The 18,525-nt window shown below is 62.0% G+C and overlaps 1 protein-coding gene across 5 annotated transcripts in view; it reads left to right on the forward strand.

Moving 5' to 3' along the window:
* The window catches only part of PTPRS (protein tyrosine phosphatase receptor type S), a 66,029-nt gene that overhangs the window by 4,699 nt on the left and 42,805 nt on the right, over window positions 1–18,525 (forward strand). For 3 of the 5 annotated variants that reach the window (XM_039247556.1, XM_039247557.1, XM_039247559.1), the window contains 6 exons: window positions 1,787–1,976; window positions 9,180–9,325; window positions 9,770–9,911; window positions 14,833–15,021; window positions 16,737–16,745; window positions 18,401–18,418. In XM_039247556.1, the coding sequence (XP_039103487.1) occupies window positions 1,886–1,976; window positions 9,180–9,325; window positions 9,770–9,911; window positions 14,833–15,021; window positions 16,737–16,745; window positions 18,401–18,418 (595 nt within the window). In that variant the 5' untranslated portion in view covers window positions 1,787–1,885. The remainder of the gene's footprint in view (window positions 1–1,786; window positions 1,977–9,179; window positions 9,326–9,769; window positions 9,912–14,832; window positions 15,022–16,736; window positions 16,746–18,400; window positions 18,419–18,525) is intronic. The other 2 variants (XM_039247558.1, XM_039247560.1) reach the window with 1 other exon arrangement.

Consider the following 18,525-nt stretch of genomic DNA (forward strand, 5'->3'; position numbering starts at 1 on the left):
GGGAGGGGGGCACAGGGGATGCGGGGCACAGGGGAGGGGGGCACAGGGGATGGGGAGGCACGGGACGTGGGGCACAGGGGACGCGGGGGGCTGCACCCCAGGCTTCTCGACCCACCTGCCCGGTCCTAGCTGCTTGAGCCTCAGCGCGTGTCTGGACCAGGGGGTCTGACCTGAGTGTCTGTGGCCCCACCAGCGTGGGGTGCCCACCCCGCCACACGTGCGGGTCCGAGTGCGCGTGGGCTGCCGGCTCGCCTGCGTCGCGTGGACCGCGGGTCTGAGTCAGCCGTTCCGTGCGCGCATGCGCGTCGCCCGCTCGCGGGGGCCTCCGCGGGCCCCCACGTGTCTCCGATCGGTGCTCGGGGCCTGACTGGGTGCGCGGCGTGTGCCCCGCTGTGGCCCCGCGTGTGTGTCTCCCCTGACTGCGTGTCAGGTCTGGTTTTGTGCCTGTTCCGTGGCCCGCGTGCAGGCGCCCTTCGCCCCGTGCGGCCTGACTCTGTGCAGGTCGGGCGCCCTCACCCTCACCCTCCCATCCTGGCCTCCCCACCCCCACCCCGAGCCGTGACCAGGCCACCACCAGCCCGGCCTCCCCCTGGGGCCTCTCTGGGGCCGGGCGCGGTGACCGCAGCCGGGTATTTTGGGAGCCCGAATCACAGGGACTTGCCCCTTCATTATGTGGCACCCATCCCTGTGGTCGTGGCCGGACCCGCCCGGGGCACGGCCTGGGGTGGGTGTGGGGCTGACGCGGGGGCGGGGCTCCCCCTGCCTCTCTCCGGCCCCTGCCCCCGCCACAGTGGAGATGGGGGGGTGGTTGTGACCAGGGACCCTTCCACCCGAGAAGAGCTTAGATTTTGGAGAGGCGGGTCTGAGCGCCGCACACCGGCATGTAATTTGCAAACTGGGGTCAAGGCGCTGAGGACAGTCTTGCTCATTTGGGAGGCTGGGGGGTGTGAAGCAGGAGGGGGGTCGGGCTTCTGGAGGAGGTGACAGCGGAGCTGAGCCCTGACACCAGCAGGGAGGGGACAGCCATCCCAGCAGAGGGCACAGCTGGGCAAAGGCTTGCAGGTGGCACGGGGCCCCAGAGCCGCCGTGGTAGCAGCGGAAGCGGCTTCCAGGCCGGCAGTGGGTCCCTGTCCAGGGAACGGCGGGGGGCGGGGGGGGGGGGTCTGTCTGGGGGCCGAGGTCAGCGCAGAGGTGGCCGGGGGCCCAGCCTGGGCGGGGAGAGACTGGTGCTTGCAGCGGCCCTGGACGGTGCTCGCTCCTGCTCGGGGCTCGGCGAGGCTCCGAGGGCTCGGTGAGGCTCCGAGGTCCCGGCTCCCGCCGAGTCGGGGAGGCTCCCTGGGATCAGGACTCGGGCAGCGGCGGGCACCGTCTCAGCCCGTCAGGGCGGCCGCACCAAATCCCACAGGCCGGTGGCTTCCAAACAATAGACCTGCATTTCTCACGGTTCCAGAGGCTGGGAGTTCAAGGTCAGGGCGCTGTTACCCAGTGCTCAGGAGGCGGAGGGGCGAGGGGTGAGGGGGCACCCTGGGGTCTCTTGTAGGCACTGATCTGATTCCCGGGGGCCCCACCCTTGCCACCAAATCCCCTCCCAGTGACCCTGCTTCCTGACCCTGTCACGCGGAGGGTGGGGATGTGGGGGGACACAGGCCTCCCTGGCTCCCCAGTGCCCTGTGAGCCCCCTTACTGCCCGTTAATCCTTTCCCCCAGCTCCACGACTCTCCGCCCCTCCCTCTGCCAGGAAGGCCCCCGGATTGCCCCTCTCACGGCTCCTCTGTTGTCTCTGCAGACGCTGTCCCGTCTGACGCTCGGCTTGAGGCCTCTGCGTGAGGGACCGGGGGCGGCGGCCTCCAGGACGGACGGCGGAGGTTGCAGGTAGCTGCCAAGCATGGCGCCTGCCTGGGGCCCCGGCGTGGCATCCGTGGCTGGTCCCGTGGGCCTCCTCGTGGTCCTGCTGGTCGGAGGCTGCGCAGCGGAAGGTAAGAGCCCCCCCGTGGGAGGTGGTGGCGTCTGAGTTTACGCATTCGTGGGGGGACGTGTGTCCCCACCTTCTCCCTGGGGCCCCTGTGCTCCGTGAATGAGGCTGCGTGAGGCGCCTGCTGGGCTCTGGCCTGGGAGGTTCAGGGGCAATAATAACGACGGCATAAAGGGCAGTAACAGTAACAACAATGATGGTGTATGTTGTCCTGGCATCAGCCCTGGACCAAGCCCGCTGCTGAGTACAGACCTGGTCTGCTTACAGCTGAGCATGCGGGTCCCATTTCCTTCCACGTTTCCCAGGGGGAGACCCGGAGGCTTGGGGTGGGCCAGGACTCACTCGCAGTCACTCCTGAGTGGGCCACACGTATAAACCCCAGGGTCCTGGCAACAGATACACAGGCAACCAGACCTTCCCAGCCACCAGGAGAGGCTTCTTTTGAGAGAAGGGCATGAGAGGTGGGGCTTTGTGGCTGTGTAGGAGTTCGCGGAGGGAAAGGGAATTACTAATGAAGGTGCTAGCACACAGAAAGGCCCGGAGGGGCTGGTGTCATTTGGGGCGGGCAAGGCTTTACCTACCATCAGGGACCAAGAGTAGGTATCGGTCAGGCCAGCAGGAATGAAACTGGGATCTGTGCTTAGTCTGGGTGTGAATCCTGACTTTGCCACCAACCAGCTGTGTGACCTCGGGCTGGTGACTCAGCCTCTCTTGGCTCCATTTCTGCCTAGACTGAATGAGACTCAGACATGCCCGTATCCCAGAATTCCTGTCCCAAGGATACACAGTAGGGCCCCATGTGCTGCTTGGCGCATAGTAGGTCCACAGTCGCGCGTCACCAGGAGCGCGGTAATTACTGCCATTGGGTGGGAACAGAGACCCACATGCTCACCTCGTCTGTTTGTGCTTCTTTTTTTTTTTTTTTTTTAATTTTTAATGTTTTATTTCTAGGAGAGAGAGAGAGAGAGAGAGAGAGCGAGAGCGTGAGCAGGGGAGGGTCAGAGAGAGAGGGAGTCACAGACTGAAACAGACTCCAGGCTCCGAGCTGGCAGTCAGCACAGAGCCCGACACGGGGCTCAAACCCACGCACCGCGAGATCATGACCTAAGCGAAAGTCGGACGCTTAACCGACTAAGCCACCCAGGCGCCCCTGTTTGTGCTTCTTATTTTCGTGTTGTTTTTCAGTGAACGGCGAACACATTCAGATCGGCCCCCACGGCCTGAGGGCACGCATGCTGTTCTTATTCCCATTGTACAGATGGGGAGACTGAGCCACGGCGGCGTTCCATGGCAACAGGAGGGAGCCAGGCTGTGTTTTGCAAGAGCCCGGGCTCCTGACTGTGACCCCACGTTCACTGCCTCCGGGCCAGGGGCTTGCGGCCGGCTGTGGTCTGTCTGGTCACCCCGCCGGACTGTACCTTGCTGGGCTCTGTTCCCCGTGGCAGAACGGCAAGCCGAGGTGCTAAGCGTTTTAGCGTTTAGTTCGTTCATTCGCTTGTTTAAAAGTTTGTTTATTTTTGAGAGAGCGTGAGAAAGAGAGCAGGAATGTGGGGGAGGGGCAGGGAGGGAGGGAGAGAATCCCAAGCAAGCTCCACGCTGTCAGCACAGAGCCCAGCGCGGGGCTCGATCCTGTGAACCATTAGGTCATGATCTGAGCTGAAACCAGAATCGGATTCCCCACTGACGGAGCCACCCAGGCAGCCCCCTTGTTCGTTTATCTGATGCAGGGTCGGATTGTTCGCTGGGGCGGGCGCCCAGGGGGCTGTGGGGGGTATAGAAGCACCCCTGGGCCCGCCCCCCACTGTGACGACCACAGGTGTCCCCAGGTGTGAGTGTCCCACCCCTAGCTGAGAACCACAGGTTTTACTTACACTAGTTGAATAAACACCATGGTCGCTACTTTGACATCTTGCTCCAGTGATATTTACGAGCCTTGGGGAAACTGAGGCTGGCAGAGCCAGAGACCCGTGGTGATCGAGGGGCCGCAGGATTTGGAGACTACCCTGGCCTGGGTTCAAATCCCGGCTCTGTCACGTCACCATGGCAGATTGGTGCTCCCACTCACTCAGTGCGTTTTTATTTTATTTATTTTTTTTACAAATAGTTTATTGTCAAGTTGGTTTCCATGTAACACCCAGTGCTCATCCCCACAAGTGCCCTCCTCCATGCCCATCCCCCCTCCCCCCCACACCCACGAGTCCTCAGTTTGTTCTCAGCATTCAAGAGTCTCTCATGGTTTGCCTCTCTCCCCCTCCCCCACTGTTTCCCCCCTTCTTCTCCCCCACGGTCCTCCGTTAAGTTCCTCCTAATCCTCCTATACGTGCAAACATATGATATTTGTCCTTCTCTGCCTGACTTATTTCACTCAGCATAACACCCTCAAGGTCCATCCATGTAGCTACACATGGCCAGATTTCATTGTTTCTCATTGCCATGTAGTATTCCATGGTATAGATAAACCACATCTTCTTGATCCATTCGTCTGTTGATGGACACGTAGGCTCTTTCCATGTTTTGGCTATTGTGGAGAGTGCTGCTGTGAACATTGGGGTCCATGTGCCCCTATGCATCAGCACCCCTGTATCCCTTGGGTAAATTCCTAGCAGTGCTATTGCTGGGTCACAGGGGAGTTCTGTTGTTAGTTTCCTGAGGAACCTCCACACTGTTTTCCAGAGGGGCTGCACCAGTTTACATTCCCACCAACAGTGTAGGGGGGTGCCCGTTTCTCCACATCCTCGCCAGCATCTCGAGTTCTCTGATTTGCTCATTTTAGCCACTCTGACTGGCGTGAGGTGGTATCTCAGCGTGGTTTTGATTTGTATTTCCCTGATGAGGAGGGATGCTGAGCATCGTTTCATGTGTCTGTTGGCCGTCTGGATGTCCTCTTTGGAGAAGTGTCTGTTCCTATCTTCTGCCCATTTCTTCACTGGGTTGTTTGTTTTTCGGGTGTGGAGTTTGGGGAGTTCCTTATAGATTTTGGATATTAACCCTTTATCTGATATGTCATTTGCAACTATCTTTTCCCATTCCGTTGGTTGCCTATTAGTTTTATGGATTGTTTCCTTTGCCGTGCAGAAGCTTTTTATCTTGATGAGGTCCCAGTAGTTTATTTTTGTTCTTGATTCCCTTGCTTTTGGAGATGTGTCGAGTAAGAAGTTGCTGCGGTGGAGGTCAAGGAGGTTGTTTCCTGCTTTCTCCTCTACTCAGTGCGTTTTTAATAAGCACTGACTGTGTGCCAAGCAGTGGTTTAGACACGGGACAGAAACATCTCATCCCTAGTGCGGGAGAAGCCCCGAGTGTGGATGGTGGACGTGCTGAGGACGCGGGTTTCCAGAAGGGGAGGGTTGGGGCCTCATCATCAGGGAAGGTCACAAGGAGGTGGTATCTGAGTAGACGTAAGGGAGGTGAGAAGTGTACCCTGTGGGCATCTGAAAAGTGTCCAAAGCAGTGGGAACAGTATGTGCAAAGGCCCGGGGGCAGGACCAAGGGATGTTGGAAGAAGCCCATGTGGCTGGAGCAGAGTGAGTGAGGGGGAGAGAGTGAAGAGGGGAGGGCAGGGAGGGCATGGGGCAGGTCATGCGGGGTCTTGGGGGCCTCAGAGGGGCCTTGGGCAGAGCAAGGCGGGACCTGACTTCGGTGCTCCTGGGCGCCCTCTGGTGGCCGCTGCAGGGAGCACAGAGAGGGAAGCCGCCTGAGCCCCAGGGGGCCCAGGGACCAGTGACTTAAGCTGGTCCAGGGGAGCAGTGCGAATGTCACCCAGGATCTTCGCGCCTGGCGTGCAGCCGGGCTGGCCCCGTGGCCGCTCCGTGGCCAAGCCCTGTGGTCACTGCTGCAGCGCTTTCCGTGTTTTTACTCCCTGCGCCCAAACCCAGGTCGGCTCCTCCCAGGCTGAGGCTCTTGCCCCTCCCCCCCCCGGTGGGGCTGTCACAGGGGCCCTGTCATGTGGGACCCAGCAGCGGGACCCCAGGCACCGTGATCTGGGCTGCCCGCTTTGGGGAATGGCCCAGGTCCTCGGGGAGCCACCGAGGCAGGGGGCTCTCAGACCACAGACAGCCCACGTGGGCCGCCGAAGCCACCAGCCAGCGCCCAGAGGCGTGATTTGTGCCCTCTGCGGGCCGTCCCAGGATGCCGTGCGGCTGGCCCAGGCAGGCTGGAGGGGCCGGGCTGGTGGGGTCTTGGGGCCCCAGCATCGGACTCTCCCCTGCGGAACCCGAAACGGAAAACAGAACTCAGGCCAGGGCGTCCCAGGCAGCCTCCGTGCAAGCGGGCTGCTTCCCTGGGGCTGGTGTCAGCTGGGCGTCAAGGTCAAGAGCCCCGTTTTCTCCAGGGCCCCCAGGGAGGTGTGGGGGGTCCGGGGAGCGGGGGCTGTCCCCCGCGCACCCTGCTGGGTGGCATGTGGCCAGGTAGTTCGGCCCAGCGTGATCGAGGCTGTGATGGGGGACGCCCAGGCAGCAGCGTGGACAGGCAGCTCCGCCCCAGCCCGTGGTAATCAGAGAGGGCTCCCCAGGGGAGGTGCTGGCCCAGCTGCGGGCGAAGCTGCCAGAAGAAGAGAGGAAGGGACAGCAGGGCTCCCGCTGGGTCTCCTCCCCTAGACTGGGGTCACGAACGGGCAGCGGATGCCTCCTGTCACCCACGTCTGCCCTTCCTCCCAGGGGCTCCCGAGAGAAGATTTCCCCAGAAGCCAGATCCCTGGCCCGGCCACGGTGACTTTCCTCCATGGCGCTGGCTGGGGACACATGGGGCCCCGGTCACCGTGCCTGAGGCTTGGAGGAGGGGCGGCCTAGGCGGTCCGAGCCAGGGAGGCCGGCCTGGCCCAGGGCTCGGTGCCGAGCAAACCATCTGAGTCAGGCTTGTAGCCTGGAGGAGCCCAGGTTCAAATCCGGGCCGTGTCGTCTTCTGAGCCGTGTGACCTCACGCCAGCTTCTTAGCCCTGAACTTGCACAGGATGGTGGGCAACCACGGCTCCATAGGAGGACACGGGAGCAGAAGGGGGGCCACACGTGACGGCCAGTGAAGTCACACACGGTCATGTCAATGGGAGTAGAGCTTTGAATAACGGAGGTGAGGCCAGTCAGGCCACTGGGGTGGGCACCCCGTTTTGTTCAAAGCCTCGCCTGAGCCGTGGGTGGGAGAAACCAGGGCCTGTGGGCACCGAGATAAGGCGCCCCAGGCCTCCCATTCTGCTTCAGGCTTCCGAGCATCCAGAATTTTCCAGGTGAGGCCACATGGGCCTCTGCTCAATCCTCTGATCTCGGAGGCTCAGGGACCCAGGGTTGCTGAGTGTCTGCCTCTCCTCGGACCTCAAACTTCTGCTTCCTTAATATGTTTCTCCTAGCAGCTCACCTTTTTATTTCAAATCTTACATTTTTAAAAGTATTTTATTGGGGCGCCTGGGTGGCTTAGTTGGTTAAGCATCTGACTTTCGCTTAGGTCATGATCTCACGGTTTGTAGGTTCGAGCCCCACGTCGGGCTCTGTGCTGACTGCCAGCTCAGAGCCTGGAGCCTGTTTCAGTCTGTGACTCCCTCTCTCTCTGACCCTCCCCTGCTCACGCTGTCTCTCTCTCTCTCTCCTAGAAATAAATAAAAAACATTAAAAAAAATTTTAAAGTATTTTATTTTAGGGAGAGTGCAAGTGGGGGAAGGGCAGAGGGCGGCAGACGATCTGAAGGGGACTCTGCGCTGACCACCTGGAGCCCGACGCGGGGCTCGAACTCACAAACTCTGAGATCGTGACCTGAGCCGAAGCCGGATGCACAACCGACTGAGCTCCCCAGGTGCCCCTTGTCATCTTGTTTCTTAAGAAATCATTTCTGGGGCACCCGGGGGGCTCAGTCAGTTGAGCGACTGGCTTCAGCTCAGGTCATGATCTCACAGTTCGTGAGTTCAAACCCCGTGACATGCTCTTGCTCTCTCCCTCTCTCAAAATAAATAAACTTAACCAATCGCTTCTATTTGTCTTTAAATAGTTGTAAATCTCAAAAAGGTACCAGGTAGCAAGGCTTTCTCTCTCTGTGTCCAGCCGCCTGGTTTCTCTCCTGGGGCCGCCGTCGTTTCTACACAGGCGTGTGCTCGCTCTCCGCGCCCTGTTTATCTTGGCCCCTTTTTATTTTCCTAAACAGGACCGTTCACTGTGCTGTTTACCCTTCACTGTCTTCCATGTGACTGTATCTGCCTCTTGCTGCTCCTTCGCTGGTAGTTAGAAAAGCACTCTCGCCCCCGGATACATTAACTAATCCCCTTCTGTTGGGTAGGGAGGTTGTTTCTTGAGGGACCCTGCAGCCCGCCCAGCCCTGGGGCCTGTTGGGAAGGCGCTCAGGAGTAACTGAATTCACTTAACGAGATACATTGTAGCATTCCGAGTCCAGCATCCAGTGAAAAGTCAATAAAAAAGAAAGGAATGGCATTGTCCTTTCACGGGATGCTGTGACCTGTCCACGGTGCAGAACCGAGGCTGTGGACAGGGTTAAAGACGCCACTAACCCCCCCTGAGACTTTCCTGGAGGCTCGATCCATCATATCAGTTGTGAGGGTTCATGGAGTGAGTCTGCTTCGCATCTCCGCTCGGCTGCGGGCTGGCTGTGCCTCGAACCAAACTCCTGGCTTCTCTGTGCCCAACTTCTGTCGTGTGTCCAACAGGAACCTCAGTGGCCCCACGCTTGGTGCTGTCAGAGGGCGAAATGTGACTGAAATAGCCCCTTGCATACACTAGGTGTTCAATAAGTGCTTGCTGAATGTCTGCCTCTGGCTCTGGCCCGCCTCTCGTCGGGACGCCTCCCACGGATTGAGAGGCTGGAGCCCTGGGTTCAAATCCCGGCTCTGACCTCTGGTCCCTTGGTCACCGGCCTCTGGCTTGTCTGCCCCCAGCCCATCAGGGAATCAGACCAGTTACCCCCTTCCAAGTCTTCAGGCCACAGGGACACTCCAGGGTTTGGCTGGTCGCCACTGGGACCTCCAGGCGCCAAATCTGAGGACCCCAGAGCCTCAGGGGAGGGCTCCCCATTTGGCATCTCTTGGGCGCAATGTGAGCGTGTGGGGCTCTGGTCTTGGGGGGTGGGCGTGGGGAAGGCACTCAGACTCCGCGATTCTCTGCCTCCCTCCTTTCTCTCCTCTTCTGTGGGGCCCACGTGGTGCCCTGTGGCCAGGCTGGGGATGGAGGGCGCGTCTGGGTAGCCCTCCAGACCCCTCCTCTTCCCGCTCTATCTGCAGAGCCCCCCAGGTTCATCAAAGAACCCAAGGACCAGATCGGTGTGTCGGGGGGCGTGGCCTCCTTCGTGTGTCAGGCCACGGGCGACCCCAAGCCACGGGTGACCTGGAACAAGAAAGGCAAGAAGGTCAATTCACAGCGCTTTGAGGTGAGTCGGAGCTGAGGGGAGACAGCCGGGCGCCGCTCCCTTATCTCCTGGGGTCGCAGGGGGGCCGGGCTGGGCGGGCCTCGCTGCCACGTGGCCAGCACACCTCTTCACCCCGCCCCGGCCACGTGTCCCCACCTGCCTGCTCAGGGAGGACCCTGCCGGGCCGGCTGTGTGCTGCGTGACCCCCAGCAAGGCCCCGCCCTCTCTGTTTCATGTCACCACAACCCCGTAACGCACACACGACCGCACGGACTTCTCCCCCGCACCCGCGTGCACACAGCCCTCCTCCTTGCATGCGCCCCGTCCCTGCAGTGCATCTATACACGGGGTGCCCGTGAACGTGGACGGAACAGGCCCCAGCTCCAATCCTGGTCTCCCCCCTCCCCCCCCCGGGCGTCAGCCTCACACTGACCTTTCTCCCCCCCCCGCCCCCCCCCCCCCCCCCCGATCGAGTTTGACCAGAGTGCCGGGGCCGTGCTGAGGATCCAGCCGCTGCGGACGCCCCGGGACGAGAACGTGTACGAGTGTGTGGCCCAGAACTCCGTCGGGGAGGTCACGGTCCACGCAAAGCTCACTGTCCTCCGAGGTACTGGCCTCCCGGGGGTGGGGGTGGGGTAAGGCGGGGAACAAACCCAAAGGGAACTGTCGAAAGTCTTGCTTTGGATTCGTCTCTTTGGGGGACCTTGATCTCCCTCCCCCAGCCCCTTACGCCACCGGGTGGCAGGAGAGTTCACTGAGCCTTTGCAGGAGAGGCAGCGTTAAGGGACTAGCGTCATCACAGTGTCCCTTCATCCTCCGATTACAAGAGCCTGGTCCACCTCAGACTGGTTCACGAAACAAAGAATTCTTTGACCCGTGTCAATAAATGCCCCTGCCGTGGCCGGCTTCAGGTTCAGCTAGATCCAGGAGCCCGTACGGGGTTCTTAGCTCTCACCCTCCCTCTGCCTCTGGGTTTGTTTTCTTCCATGTTGCCTGTATTCTCGGTGGGATTCCCCCAGGCTCCAGGGCCCCCACCCCAAAGAGAGGACGGGGTGGCCCAGGATTACTGCCCACCGGCCCAGCTGGGGTCAGACGGCCCTCCCTGGGCCAGTCCCTGGGGTCAGAGGAGCGGATACTCTGATTGGCAGCGTTCTCCGCGGAGCGGGGGTGAGCCTGCCCACACAGGCAGGCCCAGTGAGGGGCGTTCCCCCGGAGGAACACATTCTGGACGAGGCAGCTGTCCCCTCTTCCCACACGTTCACAGATCCCCCGGGGCCCTGCTTTGCTGGGCTGCTGGCTCCGCCTCCTTCGGGCCGCCGGGGGCACCAGGAAATCACGTTCTCCTTATAAAACAGCCTCCTCCTTCAGACAGCCCCGCCCCGGGCCCCGCCGCCACCCCGGCTCCTGCCGGCTCTGCTGCAGGCTGGTGTAGCATCTAGAGCTGTGTGACCCTGGGCAAGTTAATAACCTCTCTGAGCTGCACTTCTGCACCTCGCAAGTAGGGAAATGACCCTCCCCGCCAGGGGCGGTTACGGAACCGGGCTGGTGCCTCGGGGATCACCAGTTCCCTGGTGTCGTTCTAACTAGGCAGGGGTGGGTTCTGCCGTCGCCTACAGGGACACCCTGACCCTCTCCCAGCGTTAGGTGTGGGGGTGGTGCCCACGCGTGGCTCCCGGGGCGACATTCGTCAGCATTCATCAAGCCGGGGGTCCGGGCCACTTTGCTCCGGGTCCCTCCCTTGGAAGGCGATACCCTCCCCATCTGTTTTACAGGATTCCCCCCCCCCCCGCTCCGTAGTCTCCTTCGAGTGGGTCCTGGAGCCCCGCCCCCCCCTTCCCCCCCCCCCCCCCCCCCCCCCGCCTCTGCCCAACAGATCTTGCCCTGACCTTTCCCGGGTGCAGACGGAGCCGCGCGCCTCCCGCTGCCCGGTGCCAGCCTCCTTTGTAAGCGCCCGGGGAGTTAAAAGGACACGCTGTGGATCTGTTAGCCGCCCCGTCGCTGGGAGTCTGGGGAGTCTGGGAAAGGGCCGTCTGTTCTCCCTGCCCCCCCCAGCCCCTCCCCCCAGGCCGCCTTGGCTCCCGCGGCTGCTGGGACGACGTGGGGCCGGGCCAGCTGCCCAGCCCGGGGCCTCTGACCCCGGAGCGCCCGTCCCCGGGGGGGTTGAGGGGGCCGTCCTGGGCGGGGGAGCCGCCCTGGGGGGGGGTGGAAGCGCCCTCCCCGCCTCCCTCCCCGACCATCTGATTGCGGACCCTGCTCACGCCTCCCATGCTGTTGTTTTAATTAAACTCCGAGGAATCGGGCACAATGTGGTGCGCGGTGAACATTTTTGTTTAATTAGGAGCTCTCGGTGCCGTGAGGCGGCCCAGCCTTCCCCGGCGCCCGCCCGCCCCCTCCCTGCTGGCTGCCGCCCACGCGCACGCGGGGACCCCCGAGGGCTGCACGCACGTGTGAGCACGCGTGGGGTGTGGATGCTTCCCGGGCGCGCGGGCCCCCCAAGCGCACGCGCCGGCCTCGCGCTCCCAAGAATTGAGGCCCGGGCGTCTTGGCCTTAACTTCCAGTGACGTTGTCGGTAGCCAATCAGAACCGCCTTTGGGGTTCAGGCCGCAGGCCCGGGAAGAGCAAACGGGGCCTGACCCACTTTGGACGGGGTCTAGCCACCTCCTCTGACTCGACTGGGTCCAGTTCGGGGGGGTTGGGAGTTGTGCATCGCCCCCCCCAGTTTTCTCCGGGGTTTGCCAGGCCTGGGTACCGATCCCAGCCTTGCTGTGTCCTGGGAGTGTGACCCAGGGGTGGCTGTGTTTCTGTCCCAGCCTTAGTTTCCCCCTCTGTGAAATAGGTCACATCTTTGAGGAAGGCACTGGAGAGTACCTGCGTAGCACCCGGTACATAGTGTCCAGGACTTGGGACCGGCGCCACCACTTTCCTGTCCCACCAGTGCGATGGGATGGCACTATGCCTGTCCCTCCTGAGCCCCATCTTGGCTTTCTGTCCCCTGGCTGTATGCCTGTGGCTCGGATCTCTCCCACACGGTGGCCTGTCTCCCACCTCTTCCCCAGCCCCCCAGTCCCCTCCCCCAAAGTGCCCACCATGCCCACTGCCCCTCCTGGGCGTTCGTAAGCAAATCCATGCGCCTCTTTGTCTTGACACAAATAGCAGCATTGTCGAGAAGGCAGCAGGCTTTGTAAAACGCCAGAGAGTAACTGTTGTCGACTCTGCTGCCCAGACACTCTCTGTTGCAATTTCTCAGCTCTTATGTTCTAGCTGGAAAGCCGCTGTAGACGACATGGACACGGATGGGCATGGCCATGTCCCAATACAACTTTATTAACAAGAAACAAACAGGGGGCCAGGTTTGGCCTGGGGGCTGTAGTTTTCGATCCCGGGTCTATACCATCGTTCTGTTGATCCCTGCCCCCTGAGCAACGTGGCTGGGACTTGATGAGGTGATGGCTGTTTCAGCATCATGTCCCATGGGTGGCCCAGCCTGTTTACGACGATTCCCTTTTGACAGTGTTTAGGCTGTCGCCAGCCTTTTGCTGTTGCAGGTCGCTGCACTGCATGTCTGGTGTGTGGCCCGTGGAGACTGCAGAAGCAGAGCTGAGGGCTGGGGGTCTCTGGAGGGCGGCACCTTCCCCATCCAGACTGTAGCACCCGTGTCCCTGCCTGTTTGTCTTCAGTTTCACCAGCACTGCACGTGATCACATTTTTGTCGCTTGGCTGTCGGGCAGGGAAGGGAACGTGTGAGTTTGTCAGGCTTCTGCCGGAACCGGGTCTCCCCATCTGGGTGGCTTAACATATTCTCTTCGGGTCCTGGCGTCCGGTGGTCTGAGATCAGAACGGGGCAACCTGGTCCTGGGGCCGCTCGCCGCGCCGTGCGGACGGCCGTCTTCTCCCCACGTCCTCGCGTGGTCGTCCTCTGCGCGTCCCTGTCACCCTCTCTCCTTCGTGTAAGGGCACCAGCCATACTGGATTAGGACCCACCCCAGTGACCTCCTGCTACTTAATCACCCGGTAGAGACCTGAACTCCAGATAATCACATTCTGAGGTCCTGGGGGCTCGGGCTCCGACATATGATTTGTGGGTGGTGGGTGGGCTCCTTTTGGCCCATGACGGGGCTGGTGGGTGTTCAGATTTGCACTGAGGATCGTGGCCCCTGGCCCTGGGGAATCTCTGTCCGATGTGGGGGGTCAGGCCAGACTGGGGTGGAGGCGTCAGGGGTCAGAGCGAAAGGAGCCCGGGGACCAGGTGCTGGAGAGCAAGGTCAGAGGTGGGAGGAGCAGATGCAGCGGGACCGGAGGCCCCCGAGCCGCCTCCCACGGCCGGACTTCAGCTCAGTGAGGCCACAGAGTCTGGGGTGAGTTTCAAGCGTGCAGACCAAGGCCACCTGGCACTTAGCTGGCCCGCCTCATCGCCTCAGCCCACAACCGTGTACCTGCCGGTCACTGGACATTGGGGGCTGAGGGTCTCCAGGGAGAGGGCCGTTTTCTCCCTCTGGTGTCCCTCCCGCCCCTTTAACGTGGAGCGAAACTAGACCTTGGCCAACGAATGGGGACACTGAGGCCCGGAGCTGTGGTGACTGTCGTGGGTTAACAGCAGCCAGAACTGAGCTGTTTACTCATTGATTGAGCACCTGCTGTATGCCAGGCCCTGCGCTAGACAGCGGGGACCCGGCGGTGACATAGATCCATCACGATGAATAGGGTTGGACACTCAGATATTCTAGAGTCCGGGAGGATTTATAGCTCAGGCGTGTGACGGGGGGGGGGGGGGGGGGGGGGGGGGGGAGGCAGCCCGCAAGGGGACGCGGATGCATGGATAGAGACTGAGAGACGAACTTGATATCTTTGAGGAACAAGGAGGTCTGTGTGGCTGGACAGACACGGTGTGAGCGTGGCTCATAGCGGGGCAGCTGAGACCAGCGGGGTGAGCGGCGAGCGAGGGTCCTGGGTCTCTCCGGAGGGTGGTGGGGACCACAGTGGGCAGCAGGGCAGTAATGGGGTTCAGTTTATGTTTTTATCTGTTCTTTTTTAATGTTCATTTTAGAGAGAACGAGAGTAAGCAGGGGAGGGGCAGAGAGAGAGGGAGACGCAGGATCCGAAGCAACTCCAGGCTCCGAGCTGTCAGCACAGAGCCCGGGGCTCGAACTCACGAACCTGTGAGATCATGACCTGAGCTGAAATCAAGGGTCAAGACACTTAACTGACTGAGTCGCCCAGGAGCCCCCAGTTTGTCTTAAAACTACCTCTGGATGCTGTAAAGTACCCCCAGGGCCTTTGATGTAGCCAAGTGTCTTCTGGGTGCCCTGGTGGCCCTGGGTGAGAAGCGCCGGTCTGGACTGGTGTCCCCCAGCACTCCCCCCTCGTGTGGCCCTGACCCTCCACGTGGCACAGGAGGAAACAGGCCACAGGGGCTCCCCTGGCCAGCCAGGGGCCGGGCTGAGATCCTGCCGGGGCCGGGGTCCACCTGGAGGGCTGGCCGTGCGGCAATTGGGCCCCCGCCCTGTTCTTCCCCTGTCTCCACCCTCAGAGGACCAGCTCCCCCCTGGTTTCCCCAACATCGACATGGGCCCCCAGCTGAAGGTGGTGGAGCGGACGCGGACGGCTACGATGCTCTGTGCTGCCAGCGGGAACCCCGACCCTGAGATCACTTGGTTCAAGGACTTCCTGCCCGTGGACCCCAGTGCCAGCAACGGCCGCATAAAGCAGCTGCGGTCAGGTGAGCACAGGGGGCTGGGAGGACGCGGGAGCCACAGAGGGCGGTAGGGGGAGGGCAGCATCTCCGGGGCCCAAGCCCTGGGGACTAATGGGAGACAGAAAGGCGGAGGGGATGGCATCGGCGTGGGGAGAGTGTCTTCAGAGCTGAGCCCATGGGGGTGGGCAGCCAGGGCTAGTGGGGAGCTATGGAGGATGGTAGGAGGGGAGTTTGTCCGTGCCTGAGTGGGGTTAAAATGGACCCTGAGACGTGTAGTGATGGGGAGCTAGAGAGACCACAGGGGCGGAGGGTCTCCAGTCCCCAAGCAGTGCAGTCCTGATGAGCCACAGAGGGTGGCGGGTGTCTGCAGTGCCCCAGCAGGGGGGACGCAGTGCGGTTCGGATAGGCAGAGGTGACGGGGAGCCGTGGAGAGTGATGAGGATGGCCATCATCAGTGCCTGACCCTGGGCATGTAACAGGGCACAGAGAATCAAGATAATGATGACACATGGAAGGTGTTGGAGAGAGAGTGCTCTCTCTGCTGAAGGAGTAGCCGCGTCCAGGGAGGATGGAATGGGGTCCAGACAGGCCAGAGTAGAGAGGGGAGATGTCTAAGGCAAAGGCCAGTGAGTACTTCCAATGCTGAAGCAGTGAGTCTCTCCAGAGGGGGTAGGAAGCCTTAGACAGGTAAGGTAATGGGGAGCCACAGAGAGCTACAGGGAAAGAGTGTCTCCAGGACTGAAGCAGGAAGGAGGTGATGAGACACAGACAGGCGGTCCCGCCTGTAGTCCAGGCCCTGGCTGGGCCAGAGCCCAAGGCCTTGGCAGGGTAGTTCCACGCTTGTGTCTCGGCATAGCCCCCGTGTGCCCCGTCTGTGAGTCTGTCTGTCTGGGGGGTGCTGTGTGTGTGTTGTGTCCGTTGTCCCACCGCTTCAGGGCGCATCTACGCATGCGTGTCTGGGCTCCCGGCCCGGGCCTGACCCGCTTCCAGAGCAAGGTCACTGCCCGCCTTGCGTGGGCGTGCCCCCTCCTCCGGCCACGCCCCCACCCACCCCCCGGGCACGGGCACGCGGCAGGGCTGTGCCCGCGCCTGCACTCACAGTGTTGCGGCCCGCCGTGTACACGCGTTGGGGCAAGCCTCTTGTGGCTTCCTCGCCCCCTTCCTCTGGGGAGCCCGCCCTGGAGCCACCCCTGCCTGAAGGCCTCCTGGCTGTTCTCACCGCTCCGCTCCCTGCCCGGCCTCCCCCTGCCCCTCCCCGGGCTCCATCTGCCCTGCTTCTCGAGGCCGGTGTGCGTCCCCCCCCCCCCCCCCCCCCCCCCCCGTCCCTGCAACGACCCAGGAGGGGCCAGTCGTCAAGCCCAGGATCTCCTCCCCCTCTGGGGCACCGAGGCCCTTCCCCCTCCCCCTCCCGGCCTTGCGTCCCCCGCCCCCCGGGGTAGTAGTGACCTCACGAAGATCACGGACCCCAGGGCCCCAGGCACCTGGGTCGATGGCGCTGCATCCTGAGATCAGGTCATTTTCTCTGGGTCTTGGGGTCGCCTCCTGCCCAGCACTGTGGTGAGTGCCTGGCTGGCACGTACTAGGTGCTCAGCGAACTGAAGCTGCTTTATCGATCCTGACAAGTCTGATTGTCGGCCCGACCTCCCCTTCCGCCCCGCCCCCGGAGAGGACACAGGCTTCTGCCGGCGCCCGTTAACATTCCTGTTCTCTTTTCTTGTCCCTCTGTTGTAAACGTTCAGAAACCTTTGGTAAGTCCTGTCGCTTCACCACGTCAACCACTAACGCCCCCTCTTCGTCCCGCCCCCCCGTCCCCTCCCCCAGACTAACAGCCACCGTGACAGTAACTGTGACGCGCCACGTGGCATGTGTACTAACGACCCCCCCCATCCGTGCCCCACCGGCCGCCCAGCCCTCCCCGGTCAGGCACCAGGGGGCCGCAGAGAGGGGAGCCCAAAAGGAAAAGAGGAAAAAAAACAACAACCCACGAGGCCCCAAGGGGCAGTTCAGACCCCAGAGCAGAGGCTCAGGGGAAATTAAGGGGATCCTAGCGCCCCGCAGTCCCCCGGCCTTGACCCCGCCCGGCACTGATGGAATGACAGGTGTGGGGCTGGGTCACAGGCTGGCGCCAGGCACTGCCTCTCCCAGCATGCGGCCCGAGTCCCCGGCACCGGCCGTGGGAATCACTGAGGCTGGCCCGGGAAAGTTCCTCCCCTTCCTCGCGGTCCGGAGCAGAACCTCCTTCTAATGCCCGTGAGGTCTGTCCTTTCCTTCCCACATGCGGGGGGGGGGCCGTGGGCTGTGGTGCCCTCCTGGGACGTCCCATGTTCTGGCGCCTGGGTTCCCACCAGCCCGAGGCTAATTCCCGTCTGCTCCCAGGTAAGCAGGAGAAGGGGAAAGGGGCCTTGGGTTGAGGATTTTGTAAGAATAGAGGCCTGGGAGAGCCGGGTTCAGAGCACCCCGCACCCCCGGCTCCCGCCTCTGATGATTCCCTGGTCCCTCTGGGCTTCGGTTGGCCAGTGTGTCCCTCCGCCCGCGTGCCTGCGGCACGTGGCAGGGGCTGGCGCTCGCTCCTGGGAGCCGCTCTGCCCTCGCCCGGGGCCCCCTCCTTCCTGGGGTTACCAGCGACAGCGGAGGGCCACCAGATCTCTCCCAGGAAGATGAGCTGAGGGCTTAAAACTCCAGCCCGGGCCCGCCTTTCTGTGTGTGTGTCCCCCCAAGTCGCACCTGCCCCCGGCGCCCAGGTAAACGTGTAGATGGCTCTTTCCTCTTTTCCTTCTGGAAGCTCAGGAGGCAGTAGGGCCCTCGCTCTGCCCTCGATCCCCTTTCACTGCACTCCCCTGTCCCGTTACTCGGCCTGTCTGAAATGCCTTCCCTTTGCTTTATTAATGCCCAGCCCTGGGGCACTAACCCCTCCCCCATGTCTCTAACAAGATTCCCAAGTACCCTCCCCTCCTCCCCTCCTCCCCTCCTCCCCTCCTCCCCTCCTCCCCTCCTCCCCTCCTCCCCGTCCCTCCTGAGAAGGAAAGAAGGAAGGCAGATCCGTGACCTCCCTCCCTCAGCCCAGAAGGAAGGCAGCCAACAGGCCCAGGCCAGGCCGCAGACCTCCCTGGGCCGCAGGGACTCCAGCCAGTCTAGAGAGGTTTCTAGACTCAGTCTCTCCCTCTCCGGGAGATTTCCACCTCCTATAGGAAGCCTTCCTGACTCACAAGCCCCCAGATCCTGCTCTGCTCCTAGGAGCCTGGCCTTGACTTCCTCGGCAAGGCCTTCAGGGTCCATAGGCTCAGGGCTGGCTCAGCCCCTCCCCCACCCTCCGGGGACAGAGTGGACAGGCCTGGCTTGTGGCCCCCCGGCCCCCCAGGACTGCCTTCTGAAATTCACCTGACTCTCTCTGCTTCCCTTACAGAAAGCACTCCGATCCGAGGTAAGAGGCTCTTTACCCACCCACTCACACTCTCACTGCCCCCCCCAGGCTCCACGGGGGGGCTGCGTACACCCAGGCCCCTTCCACACGTCGACCCCCTGCTGCCC

The sequence above is a fragment of the Hyaena hyaena genome, unplaced genomic scaffold (genome assembly GCF_003009895.1).
Source record: "Hyaena hyaena isolate Hyena2069 unplaced genomic scaffold, ASM300989v1 scaffold_296, whole genome shotgun sequence".
Classification (NCBI taxonomy): domain Eukaryota; kingdom Metazoa; phylum Chordata; class Mammalia; order Carnivora; family Hyaenidae; genus Hyaena; species Hyaena hyaena.